The sequence below is a fragment of the Crocodylus siamensis genome, chromosome 1 (assembly GCF_052110815.1).
Source record: "Crocodylus siamensis isolate JL-2025a chromosome 1, ASM5211081v1, whole genome shotgun sequence".
Lineage (NCBI taxonomy): Eukaryota > Metazoa > Chordata > Crocodylia > Crocodylidae > Crocodylus > Crocodylus siamensis.
In genome coordinates, this window is record NC_143395.1 from 256654669 (window position 1) to 256681308 (window position 26640).

General features: G+C 39.8%; 1 protein-coding gene across 1 annotated transcript in view; it reads right to left on the reverse strand.

Moving 5' to 3' along the window:
* Positions 1-26640, reverse strand: part of DSCAM (DS cell adhesion molecule) — a 628177-nt gene that overhangs the window by 49501 nt on the left and 552036 nt on the right. The window contains exons 22-29 of the mRNA XM_090031636.1: positions 25973-26136; positions 20508-20606; positions 19774-19962; positions 15812-16102; positions 14095-14271; positions 6837-6867; positions 4341-4456; positions 769-918 (exon numbers count right to left, since the gene is read on the reverse strand). Coding sequence (XP_089887762.1) covers positions 769-918; positions 4341-4456; positions 6837-6867; positions 14095-14271; positions 15812-16102; positions 19774-19962; positions 20508-20606; positions 25973-26136 — 1217 coding nt within the window. The remainder of the gene's footprint in view (positions 1-768; positions 919-4340; positions 4457-6836; positions 6868-14094; positions 14272-15811; positions 16103-19773; positions 19963-20507; positions 20607-25972; positions 26137-26640) is intronic.

Below are 26640 nucleotides of genomic sequence, written 5' to 3' on the forward strand. Positions count from 1 at the left end.
TATCATGTAAAAGACATTTGTCAGCATGACTGAGCAGTAACTTGGGTACTGCATAGTCATTTAGAACGTGTATAAACAAGCTTGCCTATGTCCCTGTATAAACAAGTACTAAATTACTACGCAGTAATGACTGCACAGTTAGCATCTTGTGTAGGCATGGCCAATAGGTACTATTTTTAAAGCAGATGCAATTGTAGAAGACAGTATATGTTTGCTCATTAGTGTCCAAATAAAGGAACTATCACATAATATAAATACTGCAGTGTGGTATTCATTTGCTTATAAGTGGGCATGTCTACATGAGGTTTACTGTGCAGTTCCCTAATTAGCTGTGTAGTAAATGTCTCAGCATCTACATGTGCACTGCTGTCACGACATGAGATACTAATAAACTCTGCAGAAGGATAGCACTTGTATTCAATAGTACTTGGTGGTTTTTTGCGTGCAGCAGTGCACATGTAGAGGCTGACTGGTTGGCTGGGGCATGAGGGTGCTTCAGTTCGGGAGCTACCTGTCAGCTAATCCAACTCTGAAGCACCTTTGTGCCCCAGCCAGCCCCTCCATAACACACGGAGGTTAGTCAGAGCAGCTCCAGGCTGGCAGGGCCTAGCAAAATGTGCTGCAGTCCGGATGCATGTGCAGATACGTGCCCAGGAGGTTCCTGGGAGCAATAAACTGTGGAGCAATAAGCTCGGCAGTTTATTGTTGCCCCCTAATGGCATAGCCAATGTCTTAATTATACGTAATATATTCTCTTTTTATACTTACTTGTTCCTGGCCGGGCATCAGAAACATCCACTAAAGGTCCAGTAGCTTGTGAGACAGACTGGTAATGTACAGTATGAGTGACAGTCAATGACTTCTGCTTTGATGTTTCTCCAAAATCAGCATCAGTTAATAGGACTGTTGATCTGTCATCTATAAGCAACAGAAAGTGAACAAAAAGATAAGCAATCTCATTTTGTAATGATTCTTTACAATTGTTTGTGTGCTAAATTTTGTACAACAGTAAGGAAAGGAGCATTTTGTAGCAATCCTTTACAATAACTCATGTGCTAAAGTTTATACAAAACTCCTTTCATATGACATTTTAGGATTACAACCATCATAGATTAATATCTAAATCTGATAACTATTCGACTGCTTCAATGGTAGCTGCACCATTAATTTTAGATCACCATTAAATGATCTAATTGGGCAATCATTCACAATGTGTTGCACCATCTGAAAAATCACACCACAATCACAACCCAGGCTCTCTTTGATTCTCCATTTATGGAGTAGGTGTTCACATTTTCCATGAAGCATCTGGATGTGATTTAGGGAAGACCAAATTTTTCTTGGTAGGTCAAATCTATACAAAACCAAAGAAAGGAGTGCTGTTTGAGAGTTCTCACTTGTGATCTGACAGACATAAGCAAGCTTTTTTTCTTTTTCTTTTGCATTCTATCTAATGTCTGGAACAACTATTTTGCCTTAAGTTTATTATCCGCAAACACTACCCCCCCACACACCCTCTCACTACATGCTGCATTTATTGAGGAGGTCAGAAAAATATTGCAATTGAATGTTTACTTGTTTGAGGTTTCTTTTTGCTGTTAGTGTAACTTGTAATATCCTGTGATATCCTGTGATGTCACCAGCTTTTCAAGAATGGAGACTGCTAGGTAAGTGTGCTTCCTTTGTTGCTTAGATTTGTCTCTGCATAGCCAGAGTAAAAACACTGCAGAATTGTGGGCTTGATCTCATCATGCCCTTGTGCACCTATTTAACTTCAAGTGGATGAGAACTCTTGCTGAAGGCAGTGACACTGTCCTTATCCTTGTGCTAACAGGTGAGCACATGCCTAAGTGTTTTCCTGCACTGCAGCCCCCTAAGGGCCAAATTTTACCATTTCATTCAGTTGCAAAAGACCTTTCCAGCTGCAAAACCCACTGGCACAGGCTGATGTACAGCCTGACAAGAGTGGTGAGGGCCCCTAAACAATGTGGAGTTTTCATAATAAGCTACCCCCAATGGCCAGACACAGAGCAGGGAGGGGTGGGGGAGGAAGGGGCTGGCATGTGGCTGGATGTGGAGCAGTGGCAGCACAGGGTGAGCTTCCCCCTCTGTGCAAGTTCCTCCTCCCACCCCCGATGTCCAACCGGCCAAGCGGTGCCTGTACAGCCCACAGAGGGGCACCACTGCTCTCACCACCATGCCCGGCCCTGCTCCTGTGCCTGTGCATACCCCCTAGGGCCTTTCTAAGTACCCCCAGTTGACTACCCTGACTTAAAGGTATCTTTCCAGGGTGGGAGATGTAAGTGGAAGGAAAGGCTAATGTATGAACCTACCACTCTCTAGATTCTGCTGCCCATTGCCTTCCCATAGAACAGGGTCTACTGAGGTGGATTCTACATATAATTTAACTCCCAACCTATGTCAAGCCAGCTGATATGGGGACACTAGACACTGGCTGCGTTTTAGGAGATTATTTTCTTCTTAACGGTGCTCAGAGTTCTGTGTTGTCTTCAAAAGAAAAAAAAAAGAATGCAGAATGTGGAATATGTTACCCACCTGCTTATACAAGATTTAACTTAAGTCCCTTCCTGCTGCACTATAATCAATGATAAATCTTCCACTGACTTTGTGCTTTCAGAACAACTGTATTTGTGTGCTTAGTGCTTTCAGCCTTTAGTCTCCAGGCTTACTTTGACATTATTACACTCTTTTTCATCTATTCTTAACGGCAATAAAAAGCCATGGGAAATTCTTGCTATGATTTGCTGTATGGCATTTTAATGCATTTCTAAAGAGACTGCCAGCAACAGTGCTTCTGTGAGTTTACCAGTCAGTGGAAGCTGATCCACTGTTTCTGATTTTTTTTTACTTGACAAGATACCATTGCTATGAACAATCCTGCACAATAGCATAACTAGCATTTTTTTGCCCAGAAACAGCCACACGTAGAATGAACTTTACGATACCAAATCACTCGGTCCCTGACAAAAGAGGAACTCTGACTTAGGTTGGGAATAGAACCCCTTGACAGTGAACTACACAAAAGCCGGCCAAAGTGCCTGCTTATTCTTACTGCTTTTTGTAATGCAGGCTATTACTGTGACACCGATAACATTGCTGTAGTTAGGGATCTAATAGTATTTCCATTATAAACCCTGCATTACCCAGGAACAATAACTCAAGGGTAAAAATTCTCTCCAAGTTAAAGCCTGAAATAAAGAGTGCAGCTCAAAAACTAAATTTGGAAAAATAAAACGAGACACAAAAAAATTTCTCTCATTTCCATGAGATACATGTGCTGATTTTCATCTTAAAACCAACCTTATAAGTGATAAACACAGAAAGGGCTGAATTTTTGGCCCCGCAATATCAAGCTAACCTAGTGCAGGGGGGATGGGGAAAAGTCTTCTTGTTTTTCCCTGATGCTGCAGTCAGCAAGGGGCTTCAGAGGTGCTCTGTTATGCCTGATGCAAGAAGTGGCCCTCCTCCAACCACATTCTTGATACCCCCAGTAGATATTAGGTGACTGGAAAATTCCTCTATCCAAAAGGAATCCTCTGTTGAATTTTTAGGCTGCCTTTATGTTTGACTTACATTGCTTTTGCTCCAGAAAAATGTGGAAAAGCTTTGGAAAGCTTAATTGTTTTTGTGAGAGCCCTGTATACAAAAATATTAAACTGTTTTTGTGATATTTCATCCATTTTCAGCTGAATTATTAACATATCTTATTTCAATTGCATCACAGGCACAGAAGCCCATTGCCTTGACTTGAAATCAGAACTACAGGGATTCTCTGGAAGATTTCATGCCTAATGTCCTGAAATGTAAAGTGTTTCAGATTTGGGATCGGGGTCTACAGATTTTATTAAAACTAGTAAACTTCAGACTATCTTTTAATATCAGCAGAGAGATAGGTTATATAATTAGGGAATTTTAGGAGATAAGTACTTTCAATCTTTAAATACTATTGTTAAGTATAGTTTCTGAATTTCATTTTCCTTTGATGCTTTAAGTATTGCTAATGATCCAGCTGCCTAACTGAAGCCTATTAAACAAAAAAGGAAATCAGAATGAAAAAACATTGAACTGCACACTTTTATTTAAATTTCCCACAAAATGTTTTCTCTTCATTGACTTTTTACCCCCTTACACTACTTTAAATGTTGGTCTAAGATTCCTAAAAGTTCAAAACAATTCAGATGTAAAAAAAGACTTCAATTCAGTTTTCAGTCATGACAAATTAACTTACAAAGCAGCTCCCCCAGCTCTTTTCTTGAAAAGGATGCAGTGCAACACCCACCTGCATACTTGTTATATAAAGCAAAGTAGTGCATTTTTACCAATGGTCTCCATGGTGTCCCTCTCCTCAATCAGAAGCTGAGCCCTGGGAATGTCTATGTGCATCCTCAGTGTCTGTTGCTGCTTGTTAAGTGTATCTGATGTCCTGGTATTCTTACTAAGAGCAAAAGAGAAGTAAACACATTAAGGGACATACTCCAGTGAAAAAGATACTTAAATCCTTGTTTATTTTAAATCTCTTAAACTTCATCTAATAATAAAAATACCACACTCAGCATTCTCATGAATGTTACATTCATTCTTGGTATTTTGAATTAAATAAAAGTGGTATGAATTTTAATTGCCTGGCAAGGAATTCAGAAGAAGACGGAGGTAGTGGTAAGTGATCAAGTCTGCCATTATTCAGTTGATATCTGTCTAATGTACTTCTGATTTTTTTTCATGCAGCTACTGCATTATAAAACTGATGAAAACAGGTTTTGTTTTGGGTTTTTTTCATCTCTCACAGGCCTGACTAACAAAAGCTTCAGCTGATCAAGCAGGTCACTGTGAAAATGCTGGAGCAATTTCTTTGATTTAGGTCCCAAACACCACAAAAATGGGTAAGTTAAGAAAAATGAGTTAATCATTAGAGAGTCAATTAGTAATAATAGGCTATACAAGGAGAAGTGAAAGGTTTAGCTCTATTGACATTGCAGCACTAAGGAATTATAAACCTTTTTAGCATTCAAGAATTAACTCTGATCAATTGATATGGTACTTTGGAACAGAAATACAAAACAATTATTGCATCAGCCCACACACTATAACAATTTCATTTTAAAGTTTGTGTACTAGAAAATTACTCTAGGAAATGAGCCATTTACTAAAAGTAAATGAAAATGGATAGTAAAACTGAGCAATGCAATCATTTCTAGTATAGAAGTGGCCATTAAACTGCACTAAAATCTAAGACCCTGTTCCCCACTTAACATGGGAATATCCATAGAAGGGGAGGAAATCTCTGTACAGGAATTTAAGGTACTTTAATTTAGGCACACTGATTTCATTCTTTTAGTTGATTTGCCTTCACTTTCCTGAGGGTTCCTGTGTAGACAACTTTAAAATAGTCCCATTGTGTAGTTCTTCCCAATTCATTTTTCAGAAGAATTCCCCACTATACAGAATGGGCAGAAGGGCTGCCCCAAGCCTAACCAAGCCAATGAGATATATAAGATGCCATAGCATATCAGCCAGATTCCATTTGCAGTCTCTTTTATATGGCCTTTATCATTTCAGTATGTCAGCACCCCACAACCTTTGATTCATTTATCCTCACAGCAGCCTGGTGAGGCACACCAGTGCCATTATCCTGATTTTACAGGTGGCAGCCTGAGCCACAGAGGGTGTCTATACAATGAAAGAAAGTGGCATGCAGAGCATACCAAGCCAGCTTTGCACACACTATCTCCATAACTGCAAGCAATATGGCCACATAAGTGCAATGCTGGGCCTGGGCTATTTAATTAGCTTTTGTTCACAGGCAAGGCTTATTAGCTGCACTAACACAGTTATATTGCTTCTGGCACATGAGCTCATGCATTAACAATTAGCTTGAGAGCTCTCTGCACAATACTGCATTGGGCCATGTAGATATATCCAGAGAGACTAGAGGCCAGATTTTCCAAGGACTTTAGGTTGCAGATAGGTGTTCCATAGGATTTTCAAAATCCTCGAGCCAAACACATTGATTTTCATTTAGACATTTTAGGCCCTTTGGAAAATTCTACTAAGCATCCACCTCCATCCTCAGGTGCCTAAATACCTTGGAAAATCTGACATATCAGGGAGGAAACTGTGCTTCCTACACGCACAATTAGAAATGTAAGACAGTTCTTTATGCTAATCAATGATGAATAGATATAAGGAAGTTGGTTGGAACCAAAAGAAACTTCAAAACATTTTGCTCGAATCATAGGAAAGATTGTATTTACTCTCTTGAGATCAAGGATAAATTGTACAAATCCCACAAAAATATTAACTGCTGGGGCTTGCATAATTTCCCCAGGGACTTGACCTAAACTCCAACTCCAAAAACACAGAAAGCAAAGATTAAAACTTCATCTCCCTCGTAAGTCATGTAAATAAAAATACAATATCTACAGATATTTACTTCCATGTATTTATTGTGTTTTATGAGGTGATTTCTGAAGAGCAATTACTTTGATGAGTATGATGAACATACTTGAGTGAACAGGAAAAATGTCCAAATAAATCTAATCATATCCTGGAATTTAATCTGCTAATACAGGGGTTTCATAATGAGGTTCACTTCTTAATAATACCGTCTTATGGCTCATCCTTTTGTTTCCATTTATAATTGCACTCATCGTATCTGCTGACCTAATTCCTAATAGACATTAAGAAATTGCAGTTTTCACTTAGTTGTGAAACATACTGGGAATGGAACATTTCATTCTCAGGTTGTCCCCATTTCTAATATGAGCCCTTAGATCACAAACACTTTTAAATTTGAAAATGCTCAACATTATTCTTACCTCATAAGCATTTCAGCCAAACTTTTTGCATCTAGAAGAAAAGATGCCAAATGTTAGTATCTGACAATTGTTATGGCACAATAAAAATAATCTATTTGGTAGGTGGATTATTAAGGAGTAGATGAGTAAGACCAGTCATCTATTAATGATTATTTTCTTTCCTCAAATCAGCACTAAGGGCAAAACAGTCTGTAGAATGACTTACTTATTTGCTACAACTGCATTTGAGTATCATATATCTCTCCGCCACAGACAGCCTGTATAATTCTCCAGCAGCAGCAAAAATGCTGATACATATTAAGACTTTATTGCAAACTGGGTTTTTTTGGCTTTTAAAGAAAGGTTATATTTTATTCTAGATTCAGATTACTTAGAAAATAACTCTAAAGATAATAAGTGGAAGCAGTGAGCCAATAAAAATAAATAAATGAATAATAATAATAAAAGCCTAGAATACCTCTAATAAACATATTAGCTTTGTCCTTCTAGCAATAGTGTTTTCATTACAAAAAAAGAGTTTAAGCTGTACAAAATGTTCTGGGTACTTATGACCAGGAACAGATAGAGTTGAATGAGCCAACCAAACCAAATGAATAAGCACCCCCAAACCAAATCTGATTGTCTGATCATTGGCAAAGGACATGTCAGCTTCTTTGGTCATGGTCAAGTACTGATATTATTATATTAGCTATAATGCTGAATTACTGCTTTCCCTTCAGAAGAATCTTTACACACCAATCAACGTATCATACCTACATGAGATAGTCCTGCAAAACAACCTCTATAGGATAACCTCTACTTTCTCATGGATGAGATTTTCCTTCTATTCTCAGAGGGCACTTCTACACATACATTTACTCCAGCCTACATTTACTGTGTAGTAAACTATGGCACAGTGGATGCATCTACATGTGCCTCCCATGGTGCAGTTGTTACTGCACCATCATTTAGTACTTGCTTTAGGAATGACTAAACGATGGTGCTATAGCAACACATTATAGCGAGGCAGCTTGTTGTTATGGTGACATAGCCCACCAATGCTACGATGCTATAGCAATGAGTTACATCACCATAGCACTTGTGGTGACTTAGTGTTACATGCAGACATGCCCAGTAAGGGTTTTGAGGAGGTGTCTATACATGCAGGGATTAGGGAACAGATTTTCTCTCAGTTCCCTGCAGCCCTGCCATGGGCCCCTGACACTACCAGGAGGAGCTTCAGGCTCTTCCTGCGTGGTAGGCCAGGGGCTGACGGGGAGCAAGTGTATCCTGACAAGTGTATCCTGGCCCAAGGGGGGGTGCCTACTGCTGGGCCAGGGACAATATCCCCCCTGCCCTGGTAGCAGGGAACTTCTAACCCTGGCTCCCTGATCAGAGAGACAAGGCTTGGAAAGATCTGCAGGGGAGGGGCAGGTTCCAGCCTACTGCCCCAATCTGCTGGTGGGGCAGTTAGCAGCTGGCTCACTGCCAATAGCCCTACCTGTGGATCAGGAGTGGAGGGGCTTGGCATTCCTCGTTGCCAGGGCAGGGGGGCATAGTCCCTTCTAGGGCTCCTGTGGCAGAGCCCACCCCAGCAGCAGGCAGCTTCTGGGGGCAGGGAGAAATCTCTGATAGATGGCTGACCAGGAGCAGATTTTTGCTGCCAGTTAGGCATCTACACAAATGCTACAGCACTGTTACTAATGCTGAGTGAATCTGCTACTTGCAGTTGCCAGTAGCAAATTTATTCTGTATTGGGGAGGTTTACTGTGAAGTAAGCATGTGCACATGTAGATGCACATGCTTACTTCACAGTAAACTATGCTAATGCAAAGTTAAGCACGTGCCCAGAGAGTAACAACCATTTTGCCTCCATCTTTTTCCCATCCTCTTGATCTTTTTGCTTATCTGTTCATTCTCCAAGTATTGTCTAAATCTCAGATTGTAAATTCTCTGGGGCAAAGACTAATTTTAGGTTGGTTAGCAGGTTGTACAATGCTTAGAACAATGAAGGTCTGATCCCTGCTTGGAGATCTTAATTGTTGTTCCCTTTTTTATATTAATAATTATGAACCACAGTAAACTGACACTGCTGAAGGTTGGTTGACCCACAGTGTTTTCAGTCAGTATAATTATTTTTGTGTGTGGGTTTTATAACAAAACAAGGTTGCTGTATTATATCCTTTCCATCCCTTAAAAAATATTCATTCACAAAATGCTAAGAGTCTGGAGTTCACAAGCAGTCACATTACAACACAGCAGTATGCATGTGCACTGGAAAGAAACATATCTGATAAAACAAATTCCAAGTTTCAAGTCTTTAAGGAGCTGTCCTATCTCCAGTCTGTCACATGGCACCTTGCATTTCCTCCCTTATCTCCTTGTTTGCAAATCTATCAGCAACTTCAGGACATTGCAGAATTTGTCTTTATCTTCTCCCTGCCTCTGCTGAAATTCTTTTCATTCCTTAATCTCCTTCTGGGTATACTGCACATATTACAATTTCCTTGTGCATGGTCCTATTAAATGTCTCTTTCCTATCTTCAGAGTTATGTGGGATACAATGGGCAAACTGTTCTCCTGTTCCAGGAAGCAGAAAGAACTCACCACCGTAATGCTCCAGACTCAGTGGATTTGTATTCATTTTTAATGAGCATATGGGTACTCTTTACTTTTAAAAAAGTCCATGGACTTTTTCTCTGACATCAGCCATCTTCTCTATCTATGTTGGGTTTTAGAACTCACTCATTACTTGTATTTAAATGCTTGCCCACTGTCACCTCCTCCCCCTGGCTACTGAATCTATTCCTTTAAATTTAAGAACCTCTTTCCCTTTGCAATGCAAGAGCAGATTGGAAGGGAGGGAGAAAGTGTAAAGTTTTTTTTTTCAGTTGAGATGTTGGTTGAGTTTCAGACTGAATCACTGCTTCACTGAGTCACTGAATAACACACTCTTATTTTTGCTGTACTATATGCTTGACTTTTGCTGTGAACCGTTATATGATGTTTCTATGTAATAACAGCAAGAAATATATATTAGAAATGGTCAAACTAAAGGTGTGCACCTGTTCCCCAATGAAATAAATGACAATTTTGCCATCGACACTCAAGGTCTTGACTGGGGCCTTACAACTTGCACAGAATACAAAGGAAATTAAATTATTAATTCAGTCTGGAAATCTCAATTGTATTTCTCAATTGTATATCATTATAACAATTTCTTATGAAACATGGGATGATGAAGAGAAAGATGTAAACATTCTCCTCATTTTATATGTAACGATACTGTTATAATAAATAAAAACATTCTTACATCCTGCAAAAAGGGATTAGACCACAATGGATATTTTCTGAAGGGGAGACCACAGATAGCTGGTGACATGGGTGAAACCCATGAATCGCTCCCTATCTCTTTTGCAATTCAGCTGTTCCTACCAACTCTAGGAGTTAAATACAGCATGAATCATCTATACCAGAGACTTTGACATGCTTACTTGGGTATCCTCTCCCTATGGTTTCAAGAAAGCATCTTTCACATATTCCCAGATTCTGCATAGATGCATTGTGTACATTGATGAATATGAAAAGATTGAATGTCTGTGTAATCTTGCTCCTATAAATATGTGGCTTAGTGCTCAAAAAACATTTACTTGTCTTACAACAACAGATATAGCATATCCCCATGACTTTAGCCTCAAAAATCTGTACAAAACATGCAGCATTGTGTATCAGCTAATATCAGTCGATTAAAAACAGCATTAATATTTAGCAGAACAGTTCTGGAAGATGTTTTGTGTTGCACCTGCTTATTGCAGCAACATGATACATGGCAGTTTAGTGTGCCTAATTTGTTCTGTGTACATTTCACAGATACATGTTAATGAGTTAGTGAATGGCATCTAACATATAGAGAAGATTTCATAGATTTCATAGATTTCATAGACATCAGGGCTGGAAGGGACCTCGGGAGATCATCGAGTCCATCATGAGTAATGACACATACTAAATTTACATGTGTCAAAGACAAAAGGAAAATATCTTAAGCCAATTGAATAAGATAACAATATATTTAAAGCATTAGCAAAAGCAGGAAACTGAAGTCACTGGAATGTTAGTTTTATTAACTACTACTGATATCTGCTTCTTATATAGTGCTTGGAACAGGGCTTGGACTAGATGACCTTCTGAGGTCTCTTCCAACATTAATTTTCTATGATCAGTAGATCAGAAAGTGGTTTGCAAAGAAGGGTTATATAATTATCTCCACTTTACAGATTAGGAAACTGAAGCACAGAGATGTTAGAGTGGCTTGTCTAAATACAGCAAGCCGGTGGCAAGACCAGGAAATAAACCCAGACCATCTGAGCCCTAGACCAGGGACATTTTGCCATACTGCTTCCTTGGAGAAATGTCTGCTGCAAAACTGCATGCACATATGGAAAACTCATATGCTACCATCACTTTCATTCATGGGGATCCTGAGATTCTTAATCCACATGATTTGACACTTGGGAAATCAGCAGCCATGGTACAACTTTCTGTACTAGCACCTTCTACTTGGGTGAAAGAAAACTGAATTTAAAAGCAAAGGAAGTTCTGTTTCAAATATAGCTGAAGCTCAGTTCATAGCTAAAAAGCTGGGCAAAGTGAGCAGGTTCCTTGTTGCTAATATATGCTGAGCTTCTGAATTGTTACATGACCTCACAGTGTTACTTGACCTCCCTCATGACTCAGGCAGTACAGCTGCTAAATTAGGTAAAAACCAAGACTGCCTTTGAAAATTAAACTCTGCCCCTAAATGGACAGTTCTTTGATAAATAGGTTAAATTATACAGGAAGTGACACTGGAAGAGGACACTTTTTAAAAGTATCTACATTTTTCAATCAGTAAAATGGTTAAGATGGAACAATTTGCTGTTTAAGTTGCTTAGTATACCCAGGCAGAAATGAGCTCATTACTCCACTCTTTGAAGAAACAGATCACAAAGAGGATGTTCTCATGCAAAGTGTATCAAATTAAAGACATCATCCTTATTCCCCCTACTGCTTCAGATACCCAGAAACATATGTCTTATGAAGATATAAACACCATGAATTATATTCGTCAGCCCTATGGGGAAAATTTGAGAAACCTTATGGGGTGAAAATTGTTTCAGATTTAGACTGAATTAAAATAATATCACCAGAGAGCCAGCCTGAATCAGTGCTGGCTTTGCTATCAGAATGATTCAAGAAATATTTCTCTTCTGAAGCTGGACCAAAGCCAGATGACATACTTCTGTTATATGGTAATAATAAGAAAATCGTTTCCATTCCAGCATTAGATCAGAAGGATGCTAAGCATCAGCTACTCTAGTTAGAACATCTGAAATCTGGAACACTTGAACCCAAGCATTTTAAGAGAGCTGTCTGAGGCTCTCTTTGGAATCTTAATGCTGATTTTCCATGCAACTTCAATACAATGGAGGAGTTCCATAGAGCTGGAAAACTGCTAATGTTGTCCCAGTTAAATGATTTTGGCAATCATACACCTGTCAGACTGAGATTGGTGGTGGGAAAAATAATGAAATGTTTGATAAGGGACTTAATTAAAAAGAATTACTGGAGGAGAATATAATGAATACCAATCAATATGGATTAAAATCAATCTCGGCCCTCATTTGAATCACCAAGATTTCATTTTGTTTGAAAGATCAGTGACAATTTTTTATGTAGTACTTGGAAACAGGCTAACTCTTTGTTGTAGATTATAAATATTCTTATTGTTCAATAGATGCAGGGAATGTCTTTTGTAATAATTATCTCAATAAGTCCTGACATGGTATATGACAGGACTGTCAACTGGCAGTCAGTGAAGGGTCAGCATGTGGCATGAGGGCCCCTGCAGCTGCCTCTCCCACTGCTGCACAATGAGGAAGGGCCTGGGAGGGGGGTACACACTGCTAGAGCTGCCCATGTAATGAGCAGCCTGTGTGGTGGTTAGGGTTAGCATATTTCCAGTTCCAAAAAAGAAGACAAGTTGTACGTGGGGAATAGGGTTGGCAGAGAGGGTATATGATTGTGAGGAGCAGTGATATGCTGATGCCCTGGCCCTCCCAATGCCATTGCTCCTCACTCCCAAGCCACAGGTCCCTCAGTCCTGCTGCTGCCCCTCACTCCTGACATGGAGACCCCTGGCTCTGCCAGTGCCCCTCACTCTCAACTCACAGCCCACCTCCATCCCTGCTGGTGCCCCTCATTCCTGACCCGCAGCCCTATGCCCCCACTCCTGACCCACAGTCCCCCTCCCCTACTGACCAAAATCCCAGACATTTGATCATATTTTTTAAAAATGCCTGACGGAGATCAGAGGATTCAAAAAGAGCACATGTCCAGGAAAACCCGGACATATGGTAAGCCTACTGGTGGTGGCCTGTGTGGTTTGCAGTCCAAGGGCCAAATGTGAATGCCATATGCATCCTGCAACCACATTAAAATTAGACAGCCCAGATGTACTACTTTCTACTCTTCACAAGCAAACCCTGAGATGAAAAGGCAGGGTGCAGCTATAATAAGCATTAGGGGAGGGGTGGGGAACTGATCAGGTCACGGCATTTATTAGATAAAAAACAAGATTGAAATAATTCATAGATATAAAACCTATACATAGTGGCGGCATATGGGTTAGAACAGAAAAATGCTTAGAAAAAAATGTGCATCACCAACAGGATAAGCAAAACTAAACAAGTAGGGTTAACTAGATAACTGGAAACCTTTTCCATCTGCAATGAACAATGAAATATATTGTTATAATTACTCTGTCAAAATACAGCACATTAGGAAACTAATGGCTATCCCAATAAGAATGTGGGATCAGAACTTTGAGAAAAAGACATATGAACACATTAGTGTGTTGTTGTAGCTTGTTATGTCTGATAACTCATAAGTGAAATGTTGGACTTGTGGTTTGTGTTCACCTGAAAGGTGGAATTCCTCCCTTTCCTTACCGCCCACTGTTCACAAGAACATCTGAGATGTTGTTCAAAGAATGATGATTGTAAATTTACTAAAACTGGTTTAAAAAAATCATGGGGATATATGATTTTTCTATACCTAATAATAGCTCATCTTATAAAGATAAGAAGCTTGTTCTTTTACAGATTTACTTCTTTACAATGTTCAAAAAGAGCTATTTGATAATCTACACAAACTTTTTAAGTTTGTCTGTTCAGTCTCATTTATGTTTTCAAGTTGGGTGATAATGAGAATGAGGAATTAAATGCCTGGTATTCCTTCTTACCCCTGAGTCTTTTCAGTCTCTGTTCCCTCCTTCTCCTTCGTACAATCAGCAGGAGCACAAACAGCAGCAAGACCCCAACCAAGATGCAGGAAATGGTCACCAGCATCTTTAGCCCTTCATTGGTTGCCAGCCCTTCCTCACTTTGGACAACCGATTTAATGAGTGGAGGGATTGTACCTGGAAACAGTGCCATGATATTAGATGCCTATTAATGAAGACAAAAGGTTGAGTTTTCATGGAAAACAATGGCTAGAAACTGTATTCCATGTTTCAGTGCCATTCAAGACATGAAAAGGCATTGGTCATATTCAACACAGATATCTAATTTCACACATACTTAATCATTACAAGGCAGTTACGGGTTTTATGACAACGCATACTTATTTATTATTTCTAGGATCGGCAATCAGGTTTTGTGTACCAGATTTATACTATTTCTCAGGTATTTCTTTAAAATGAATATCATTTGATAATGTACATTTGCTCCTGCACAAAGCAAATAGCACTTTTAAATACAAAAAGTCCTGTATCAGTTGTCTACATGCAGAGAACTGTACTGATTTTGTATTCAAATAGCCAACCTGTTGCTAATTCTGCAAAGACTGCCTTTTTCCATGAAAAAGGACTATAAGAATACAGAGAAATAGGGTTTTAAGAGTGGAATTAATGAAGTGGTTTTAAAAGTCTAGCCAAAGAAGGGAACCTCACTTTTTCATTTTGCATTTTGGGCATGGTTGGCTTCCTGATGATATGTAATACTTCAGCCTTTTTTGTTTCCTTTGAGATGTAAGTACTATGCAGCATTTTCAAAGGAAAGCTGTTTAGTCATGCAAGGCTTCTCACTCATTTCCTGATTACTATTAAACTGCTGCATACAACCAGAAATTGGGCTGTAAAATGTAGATTTGTTTGAAACATGAGTAGAAATAGGCAGGTATTGTGAACCATGGTGACTGCAAATGTAGCTATTTAATTTTAACCAGTCAATGAAGCATACAACTGCCTACCCACTTGCTAAATGGATAGGAGAGTGAGACTGAAAAAGAATGGTACGTTCTTTTTCAAATTTTCCTTTCTATATTGTCTCATATAGATACATTCATCATACAGTATACAATATCAGACAAACATTCTAGGATGATGTAATGTAATATGAATGCCATAACCATAGGTCAAAAGTAAAGATCTGCACTATTTTTTCAGGACAACTAATTTTTTTTGCATATAATAGGTATAGTGCAGTTACGGTAAACCCAGGAGTTGCTACTCTCCAAGCTACCTGGGATACCTCAGAACATTCATTTTTTCAGGGTAGCATTTCACAAGTTATTTTTCTCATTTTTCATTGCACATATACATGCACTAAGGCTTTTTCCCCTTTAATGAGTTCCAGGATTCATATCATATCAGAAACCAGCAGGAATAAAGAATCATAACCATGCTTTCAAGAGTAAAGCACTATACTGTATTTCTAAAGAACAAATGGAAATGGTTAGCTAAGGAAATGGCAAAGAAAATGATTAGATAAAGACATGGAAAGAATAGGAAACTGATGAAGAGCAAGCTGGGCGGGATGAAAAAAGATTCCAAAAATGTGACTTTTTTCACAGAACTGAAATTGTACAAAAAGTAATGGTAATAATTGGACAGAGAAGAAACAATAGGTATTATAGAAAAAACTAAATGTGAACCACACAGATAAAATGGGTGCACTTACTGCCGTCATAGTTGAGTGTTGCGAATTTGGCTTGTTTCTCTGCACAGCCAGCACTATTGCATACTCTCATTTGCAGCTCATACCAAGTCGCCTCCTGGAGGTCATACAATATGTAAGACTTGGAAAGGGATGTCCGCTGTGCAGTTGTCCATACTGTAGTTCCAAATGGCCTGTACTCCAGAGTAAAGGAGGTGATTGGACAACCACCATCATTCCAGCCAATAAGGTTCAATCTCACTCTAGTGGTGTTAATACTGGCAAAGAGTTCTTGTTCTTTGGAGAACTGGGGCTCTAAGAAAAAATACACGCTTTAAGTGACACACTTAGAATTAATTAAAAATATATAAATTAATAACTTATAGAAGGGTCTTGCCTTTATCCTAAATCCATTGCCCACTAGTCAGCAAATTCTATTCCCTCAGTTTTAAAGTGGCATTTAACCCACATATTATTTTGGACTTAGATATCCAGATTTTCAAACCCTCATATGTAAAGAAACTGTGCATGTGCTGTGGCGTAGACATTGTGTGCTTCGGTAGGAATCAATTTGAAAATTTGGAGTGGGAACAGGCACAATGGGGGGGGCAGGGGAAAAGCAGAAAGCTAAGTAAAATTGTTACTGAGAGACAGGTAAAGTTGAAAATAATATTGCTTCCCATTTGGATTGTCTTTTCCCTTTATAATGCAACGGATCACAATTCTTCTACATGGAGAATTTGGTCAGCATAAAACTACATTTTTATTTGGTCAATGTTTGGTCAGCATCTGGTCAACATAAAACTATTTTGGGGGCAAATGGCAATTTTGACATGATCTTCTGATTTAAGATGGGGGAACAAAAAAAGCAAACACTGAAAACATAAAAAACGTATTTAAAATTCATTTCTATGAAACATTTTGCTTCATTTGAAAATACTGATTTTTTTTGGCATTTCTGAATCAAACTGTTTTGATCCACAAGTTTTCTTGTTCCAATTTTTTGTAGCTAGTTTGCCTTTTTTCCTCCCATTCAGGGATTAAACACAATGTCAGAATAGTGGTATTTCTCTTAATAAAGAAATTCCATTTTCTGAAGAGCTGTTCTTTGAGGCATATGGGTAACTTCCATTAATGACTGCAAGAACAGATAGCACCTCTGTGTTGAAATAAGGACAGCTACAGAGTAAAACTCAAATCACGTTCAAATTTTATTTTACATTTTATCATATGGTGCACAAAGTATTATTCTGCTTTCTAACTGCTTCACAGAAATGGTATATTTTCCATGGAAAGAGAAGTTCACTCCTTTCAGTCTAATAAAATCAATTTACTTCCACAAAAATCTTTTCTTTACAACTGTACAACTGTACAGTGGGAGTACAACTGTATCAGTGTCATAGACAGTTGCGAGAGACCTTCTCAAATAAAGTGCTGCTTCATTTGGAGCTTTCCTCTGCTGTTTTTAATCCTGACTCTACATTAGATGACATGCTTACTCAATAGGATATACTAAAATGGGTGCTTAGTATACTATACAAATCTAAGAAAAACTCTGGGTCCCTGCTATTTATTGTGAACTATTTCAAGTGTCAGAGTTAATAGTTTTCATTAGAAATCCTTTTGCAATTCTCCTATGGATAAGAATAATTTATACTTTTACTTCCAGTATCTTGTTACTAATCTATTTCTTTATACCAGTATTTAAATATAGTTAAGGTCATTTCCAGTGATCTACACCAAAAGTTAGGAGGTTTGCATTTGCCTTGAAATATTTGGGCAGTTATCAGAAACATGCAAACTTTCTCCTCTAGTAGAACCCTTTGCACCTAAGCACATTTTCACCCTTTTCTTTTTGCCATTTCTGACATTCAAGAGGTTACTTCAATCAACCCAATTGTGCAATAAGGCTTCCTTATCTCGGAGAAGCTCAGATAAAGTGTACCCCTATTATATAAAGCTTTGGAAGTCAGTTCAGGTAAGGGATTAATTGGAGACTAGGAAAGAAGAGTGAGAACTTATCCAAGCCATCTAGCATTTTCATTGGCCATCAGCTCAGAATGCCCTCCTCACAGCTAACCTAAAAAAGCTAATTTAAGGGCAGATTGCATTGTATTTTCCACTCTGTAGTTGAAACATGAGATCTCTACAAGTATCCAATAACCAGATTCTAATCAATTTTTAAGGCACCTAAACAGGACTTACGCAGAATTTAGGCACCTAATTAAACATAAACAATTTGAAACAACCCTACTCAGGAGCCACAAAACCATTTAGATCCAACAGATAGCCCCATTTTAGCTTGAGATGATCCCTAAGCATGTAGGCTTGGACTAACAAAAAAAAAAGTAGGTTTGGACTAATGTGCAAACTCTGCAGTAAACCAGACTGGTTATCTAAAGTTTGATGACACCACTTCCACTCACGTACTCTCTCTGCATGTGCCAGATCTGGAAAGGAAGCAGTGAAAGTGCCATGAGTGAGGTCCACTGCCACTCTCCAGTGTGGCAGAGACAGAGATCTACAGAGTGGTGACAGGACATATTCTTACAGTGACTTTGCTGGTACATATAGGGCATAATTACACATGTGCCCAACTGTAGTTGTTACTTTAGATTTAGCAAGTACTAAATGACCACGCAGTATCCACCAGTACTGCAGAGTCCCAGTGCTGCACAGGTTATTTCCAGTCCTATTGCATAGTAGCAACAAACTACTGCACAGCTTGTTGCTACTGTGCAGTAACAGTGGTGTCACAGTTCGTGCCTGCCAATGCTACATCGCCATTATGGTATGGCAACATAGCTTGTGTAAACTGCTGCCAGCTGACCCACCAGTGGGGCAGCTCCTGCCTAGCACCTAGCTGAGTGGGGAAGGAAGAGCTGTCCCATCCTAGCACTGCTCAGCTTCCCTCTCCCATGGGGAGCCGGGAGCCCTGCAACGTTGGGACAGGGTGGAGATGCAGAGAGGGACCTGGTCCCCATGTTCTTTACTGCACAGCAGTTTATTCGCATGGTTACATGGTGATACATTACTGTGCAGTAGATCAGTCTACTGAGCAGTAAAGAGTCCCATGTAGACACACCCTGAGCAGTATAACATGGTGTACGTGGAATGTGCTTGAGAGTATTAGCTCCAGAAATCCTGAGGGTCTGCACAGACAAGCCCCGACACACATTTATCCAATTCAAGCTCTGCTGTGATCCAAATTGATGTTGTGAAGTGCCTAAACCTTATATCAGCTCCCAATTCCTTAGGCAGGAACCGACCATGCTGAGCAACTGCTTGATGGTGAGAGCATGCATGCAGCTTAGTACAAAATATCACAAATGGTGGCAGTGGTGGTAGCCAGCTTGTACTCTTGGCTTCATGGGAAGAGCACTTGCCAAGGTGGTGGGGAACATCCACTGAGCTGGGTGGGGGCATATGCCTCTCTTATTAAAGCTGGCCCACTATGGAGTGAAAAGTACAAGGAGTGTGACTTTAGGATCCAGTGAAGATGGCATTAGTCAAGGTGGTGAAGCTTTTAAATTCTGGCCATGGCTGCCAGGTCTGTTTTTGTTTTTTTAACCAATGTCTACCTAACGAAAACATGAGTAGTCTTGGTAGCAGGGACTAGATACCAAGACTCCCCCCCTTCCCCCGACTACATTTATGTGCTTGCTTTCTCTCTTCTTCAGCCCACCAAAATGAAGATCTGATCTTTGGGAGCAGGTTAGGTAAATGGTTCATACTAATAACAGCAATGATTGCTAACACTTTCTGTGGTAAAATATCTGACCTATTCTGAGAGGCCAGGAATTAAGAAGTAAAATTTGTCAAACTATTTTAGAACATTATAGTTGAAAATTTTTCCCAAAGTATATTAAAATATTCAGAGTAACAAAAATGGTAAACAATTGAGTTTCCCTCTGTAATTAGAACTATCACAGGATGGGGAAGTTCATAATCATGACTTGGTTGGGTAAAGGCAGAGACCCACATACCTTTTCCAAGTGTTTTGGCTTCGATGATCTCACTGATGCGCCCTGGTCCCACTCCATTCTGAGCAGTTAGTGTGAATTTGTACCAGGTGCCACATTTCAAAGTCTCTAAGCGGTAGGATCTCTCACTGGGGCTAATGGGAAAACTACCCCACTGCTCACTGTTATCCTCTGAGTACTGGAGTATATAGCCTGCCAGAAAAACAGAGGCAGCAATGATAAGTCAATTTAACATCAGAAGATATGAATCATAATTTTTGCAGAACACGACTATACACTATGATGACTTTACTATCTGTAAAGCCTTCCATAGAGACAAATAAAGAATGCCTCTCTGATCAGGTTAGCTTTAATACATATTGATCAATACACTTGGGTAACTGTTCCTATAACAAATTCAAATGATACTTGCTCTGCATTATAGCTTCAGACCATAAACAGGAGAGAGGCATTTTTAAACATATTTTGCCAATCAGGATACAGCAAGTGATGAAGTGAGACTCTCATGTGTATTGTCAGAGAGAGAGAGAGTTACCGGAGAAATAACAGAGGTCATGCTGGGACACAGTGGTTAAATGACTATGAAAAGAGATTGCATTGTACTGTACAGTGTTTTCACTATTAAACTAAACTTTGATATTTTGTTTTTCCTCATTGAAGCTGTTTATTATAATATATCATTTTTTTTAAATAAGAAAATTTAAGTAAGCAGTTATAGTTAACCTGAATTCTTTTACCTCGGATAGAACTGCCACCATTGTCTCCAGGTATCCAGGAAAGAGTGATAGAGGAAGATGTGGTTTTGGACACAGTAAGTCTAGGCTGGTCTGGTGGAACTAGATGTGAAAGAGTTAAAAACAGAAATACATTCAAATGATTATGCACGACTTTAATACATTCTAACAGTCAAATAACTGTTTTGGGTTGCAAAAAATGCAAATGATTTCTGTCAAAGTGTCTGTTTAGTTGACATTCTCAGCTAAGATTGAGCAGACAAGTTCTCATTTTTTATACTTAAATTTCTATACAATTTTATCTTTTGCTTCTAAACCCCACTATTTCTCTGAACTTGTGAGCTTCTTAGCCCCTTCTACACATGCAGGTAAAGGTGCCCGGGAATCTAATATGTAGTCCACACAATTGCACCTATCAATGCACACATCCATGGCAAGAGGCACAATTGTAGGTTCATGCATTAGATCCCATCACATATTATCACCAGTGTGATCATGATCTCAGGCTCCCCCTGAGATGCCAGCTACAGAGCTCACAGTGGGGGACAATGTCATTGGTTGTGAAGCTCACAGCAGGGATAGGAAGGAGAACATTGCCCCCACCGTGCGCCTCCTGCCAGGAACACTGTCACTGCTGTGAGCCTTGTTGTCTGCAGGGCTTGCAGCAGGGGCAGTGGGAAGAATGCTCATTTGGGGGGACCTCAGTAAATGGGGCTCCCAGCCATAGGGGAGCACTTGAACACACATTCAATTAATGAGATAACTAGAACAAGCTACAAAGTTACTCCACATTTTTTGTGAAACAACTTTGTAGCGTATTGCTTGTTTTATCACACCATTAATTGGTTGAATGTGTAGCTGGGTAAGAATTTAAAGTGTAAATCTGATATCTTTTATTAGACTGCAGTGTAATTCTAAATGATGGGAAAAGATGAAGTCTTTCAGGATTTACTTTCTGGTTAATTTTCATGTGTGTTTTAAGAGTGAAGTCTGGCTTTCTTGAAGATAGAAACCAAGGCTGATTGCAAATAAAGGCAAAGAAATGCCTCAAATTATGGTAACTGCACATGCAAATATGGGTATACTTCATGTGCAGTTTTGGGAAGCACCATGTGCTTACTGTGTTAAATAGCATATCTGTTTATGTTAAATAGTATAGGACAAATCTATGTGCAAAGAAGAAACTCAGCTTTTTATTGGTATAAAAAGCTTTCACAAAGTCCCAGCTCCTGTATACTTTCCGCTTCTATTCGTTAAGCCCATCCACATGAAGAAGATGCCAGTTCTACAGATGAGGGTGGAGAAACCTGCACATTTTGACTTAATGTGTTCCCCACAAAGTCTAACAGACCCTGCAATTTGCACAGGTCTGTTGATTGAATTCTCAGAGCACAATGTTAAAGGAGCTACTAGTGGGAAAGCAACTAACTCTCTTGTCACTATGACAAAATATCATGGTTCCATTATATAAAAGGTACCTGCAGAGCTGGTCTTGATTGGTACTAGCTCAATTTGGCAGAACCTATATGTCTTTGATCCCTACCTTTACCCTTTATTGTGTTCTCCCATTTGAACAGGAAACCTGAACCCAAGGACAGAAAGTGCACTGTGTGTTGTGGACTCTTGGAAGATGCACTTTTTCAAAGATAATGCTGCTTGATGACAAATCAACAGGTGATAACTGCTGAGATTTTAGAAGGCTTTTTAGTTCAGATAATAGCTCTGAATATTTAAATATTTAATAAAATTGTATCTGTGCCATTTAAGTTTTACAACTTAAACTGAACATTTGGGGTTGGGTGAGGTTGTGAGGGGAGAGCTCTCCTGTGATTTCTGGAAATGCCTATTACTATTTAGGTCAGAAATAAAAGGAAGATCTTTGTGATATTTTATCATTTCACTCCCTTTTCTACTCTAGTATGAACCAGGAGAGTCAGAGGGTTCAAGAACAGTATAAATGCATATATTTTTTAAAAATGCATTATTCACAAATTTACAACAAACCTTCAGTTCAAACTGAGGTTCAGCTGAGGGTTTGGATCTGTGTTTTCTAAAGGCAAAAGATTGCCCTTTGTTAACTTTAGGTCAAGCCAAACAGAATTGTTTTTCTGTTGTTTGCACTTATTTGAGGAAATTGCTACTATCAATGAGTTTGTGGAGGTTGACCTTACTGTACTTAAAGTGATAAATTATTATGAGTGATGGAGAAATGTAATAAAGAAAAACAGACTCTGTATTCCAGGGGAAGATTAATTACCATATATGCATTGCACTACTGCTCTTTTATTCATATTTATTTGGTAAATACCATGGAATAACTCTGAACATACTAAACTATAAAAAGATTTATTGTAAAACCTTTCATCATAGTCTCACTTTCCCCACATAAGATGATGGTCCAACATATTAAATGCCAATCTTCCTCTATCCCACAGGGAAGCAATATTGATTTGCTTTTAGTTACTGTTGTTCAACACCTGCCAAAATATACAATTATGTGCTAGCATATACAAAAAGTTTTACACTTAATAGTATTTTCTCATCCAGTTTCTTGTTGTGGACATGTATCCAACATCACAACAAGAATGCCTATGCCCTCCCTTGGATTTTGGAAGAGTTAACACACTCATGGTATGTCTACACATGCAATTAATGCCCAGAAAGTTTACTGCAAAGTGAAATACTGTGCAGTAAGCTTTCTGTGACAGCAAGTCTACATGTACACCCGTCAGGAGCAAATTCGCTCCCAATAGGAGCTGGTAGGAAATGCCTACCCTGCTCTGCTGCCATATGGGAGCCAGGGGGAGCTCTAGGCTCCCCTGGAGGCCAGCCTCAGGCTGACAGGGGATGCTAGGGTCAGGCCTGGGCTCTAGGGGATGGGGTGGGACAGCTGTTTCTCAGTCTCAGAGATCAACGGATCAGGGCAGGGGACTGGGAAGGTGTTCTCTCCCCAGTAGCTCTTTCCCAGCTCCCTGCCCTAATCAGCTGGGCACTCACTGCCAGCTGTCACACTGGCGGGACAGCTCCTGGCCACCCCTGGATGAGCAGGGGATCCCCACCCAGATGGGGACTTGCTGCTAGCTGCCCCACCAGTGGGACAGTTCCTGGCTGCCCCTCATGAGTGACTGGTGCCTCTTGAATTTGTGCGGGGCACCTGCAGAAGCCACCACCAGTGATGGCCCTGTCAGGCGGGGCACCAGCCCTGCTGACAGTATCAGTGTCAGCCATCGGGGGCACGTGTCATGGGGGGCACGTGCACCCCCATGCACCCCCTACCAGTTGCCTATGCCACCCCTGGCTGAGTGGGGAACCCCACCCAACCAGGGGCTCATCACTAGCTGCCCCACTGGAAGGACCGCTCCCAGCCACCTCTGGTGAAGCAGGAAATCCCTGCCTAGCTGAAGGCTTGCTGCCATCTGCCCCACCAGTGGGGAAGCTCCTGCCCAGCCCCTGGCTGAGTGGGGAAGGAAGAGCTTCCCAGTCCTGGCACTGCTCATCTTCCCTCTCCCATGGGAAGCCAGGGGCCCTGCAGCACTGGGACAGGGTGGAGACACAGAGAGGGACCTGGTCCACGTGTTCTTTACTGCAAAGTAGTTTATGCGCATGGTTACACAGTGATGCGTTACTGTGCAGTAGATTAGTCTACTGAGCAGTAAAGAGTCTTGATTGGACACACCCTCAGTGATGCTTCTTATCATTTAATAGATAAGGACATATAGACATAACTATATTGCCATAGAAACTGCTTGTTTCTTTCTGTTCTTATTTGTGAACTGTTTCAACTGGTAATTTACATTGTATATCTGGGTACTAGAGACACAGGGCAAGTGTAGATGAAACAGGGCATTGTTTTTTTTTAAAGCCACCACTTCAATTTAGGTCCCTTTAAACCCCCATGTTGTACACACACACTGCTGACTTACCTGCCTCTGCTGGCAGGAAAGGGAGGGCAATCTCCCAGAGGGCAGAGTGATTCCTGGGCTGTGGGGCAGGGGGGGCCGGTGCTTCCCTCCACAGCAGTGGTGGCTCCCCCAGGTGGCACCCACCTGCAGGCACCTATCTTGGGTGGTCTCAGGGGGGCACTGCAGCTGCAGAGGGAAGCAGCAGGCTACTGTGCAGCTCAGTCAGGCAGGCAGGCTGCAGGGTGGGGGGAGGGAAAGATTAGGCTCGCTACTTTTCTTGGGCGGAGCCTGTCTTCCCAGGCTGCTGCCAGGCTGCCTGCAAGGCTTCCTGCAGAGCCCCTGAGCTGCACAGAGCCTGGTGCTTTGCTCCACGGCTGTAGGGGCAGCAAACTAAAACTCCTCAGAGGATTCCTTGCTACACCCCAAGTTATTTAAAGCTCATTAAGCCACCGAATTTCCTACAGCAGCTGTAATTCATGTACGTCACCGATATGAGCAAATAACAACACCATTAAAGTGGAGAAAAAGCATTGAGCCCCCTTTAAAGTGTTGCACACACATGCTCCTTATTTCATCTACATAGAGCCACTGTGTTCTTCAAAAAATGCTCTGTTCTCAACTCAGTCATTTTGCTTCCTCTTTTTGTCAGACAACTTCTTGACAATCAGAGTACATTATGAAGTTTATTTATTTGCCCAAGACTTACAATGAGGTTCTGGAGGAGGGGAACCCTACAAATTTGGAATGTATTTGTGTGTGTATGTATGTGTATGTGTACATACAGGTTATTATAAACATTACAGTCATATGTATTTTCACACTGTAACTGTTTGTGCACCTATTCGTTCCATGATGGGTAAGTTGTATATAGAAGATGCATACTTGGTTACTGCTACTTAGCATTATTATACTGAGAGCTTGTTTTCAATGCCCACTATTTATATCATAGGCTTTTATAAAATTCTCCTTTTGCACTGAAGATCTCTATGATAAATCTCAGTCCAGGGGTGAATTTTAATTAGTCATTCTTTTGGAATCTTGAGACACCTTCCTTTTTCTGTAAGCCTTTTCTTTTTTTTTTTACACAGGAAAAGCATGTAGTAGTTTCTTTGTGTAGAACTCAGGAACAACTGCAAGCAAACAGGCAGTTCCTGGTCTTCAAATTCTTTTGTATATACTTAATTTTAACTACATTTTATTTTTATTTTCTTTCACTTTGTATGGTTATAGCTGTAAAAAAAAAAGGTATTAGAAATATACCTGCATGCAGACACTACACACATACAATATGTATAGATATATGTATACACACACACACATACATATACATATAATTTAGGTATTTAATTTAGTATGCTTGCAGGTATATTTTTAATATTTTCACAAATTTAAGCATTCAAAAAATTCAAGAAAATAAAAATTAAAGGTCATACTAGTAATATAGTAATAGAGAGAGAGAGATATCTATATAGCTAAAGCTCTATCTATCTATCTATATCTCCACACACATAGACCTAATACCCCCAACAGAACTGTAATCTCATTGATCAAGTCCAATAAGCTTACCTTGCACCTGCAAATTCAAGATTATTTCATCAGATCCCCAGTTGTTAGTGGCCACACAGCTGTAATATCCAGAATCCTCTGCTTTTACAGTTCGGATGACAAAGCTGCCATTGCTAAAGATGCTTCTTCGCCCATCAGTCATCACTAGACTGGGTGTCCCGTTACTACCTCACAGGAAACAAAATGCATACATTAAAGAAGTTACAATCAAAATTACTCAGGATTGGATTAAACCAAGAGAAAACAAAAGAAAAATCTTATCTCTTTTTAAGAATAGGAACGGAATAGGAAATAATATTTTGTGGGAGAATATCATCAATCAGCATGAGGACACAAGCTATTTGGGCTACAATCTGAATAACAAAAACTCCCTCTCTCGCTAGTAAAGTGCCACTTTACAAGGACACCCGATCAGGAAAAAATAAAATTCTGGGTTATAAAGTCTGTCTTTATAAAAGAACAATTGCAATTATAGTGCATGGATTTTGCTCTCATAGTTTCAGTGTATCATTGTTGATTCAATGCTTGGCATAATTTTTTGTCTGAACATAAGCAGGTCCTTCAATTGTAAGACTAATCAGTCTAGAAAGGCCTATTCAAAATCAATATGAACATGAACCACACTCATGAATGTTTTCATTTGGGAAAATTAGTAGTGCTAGCATCTA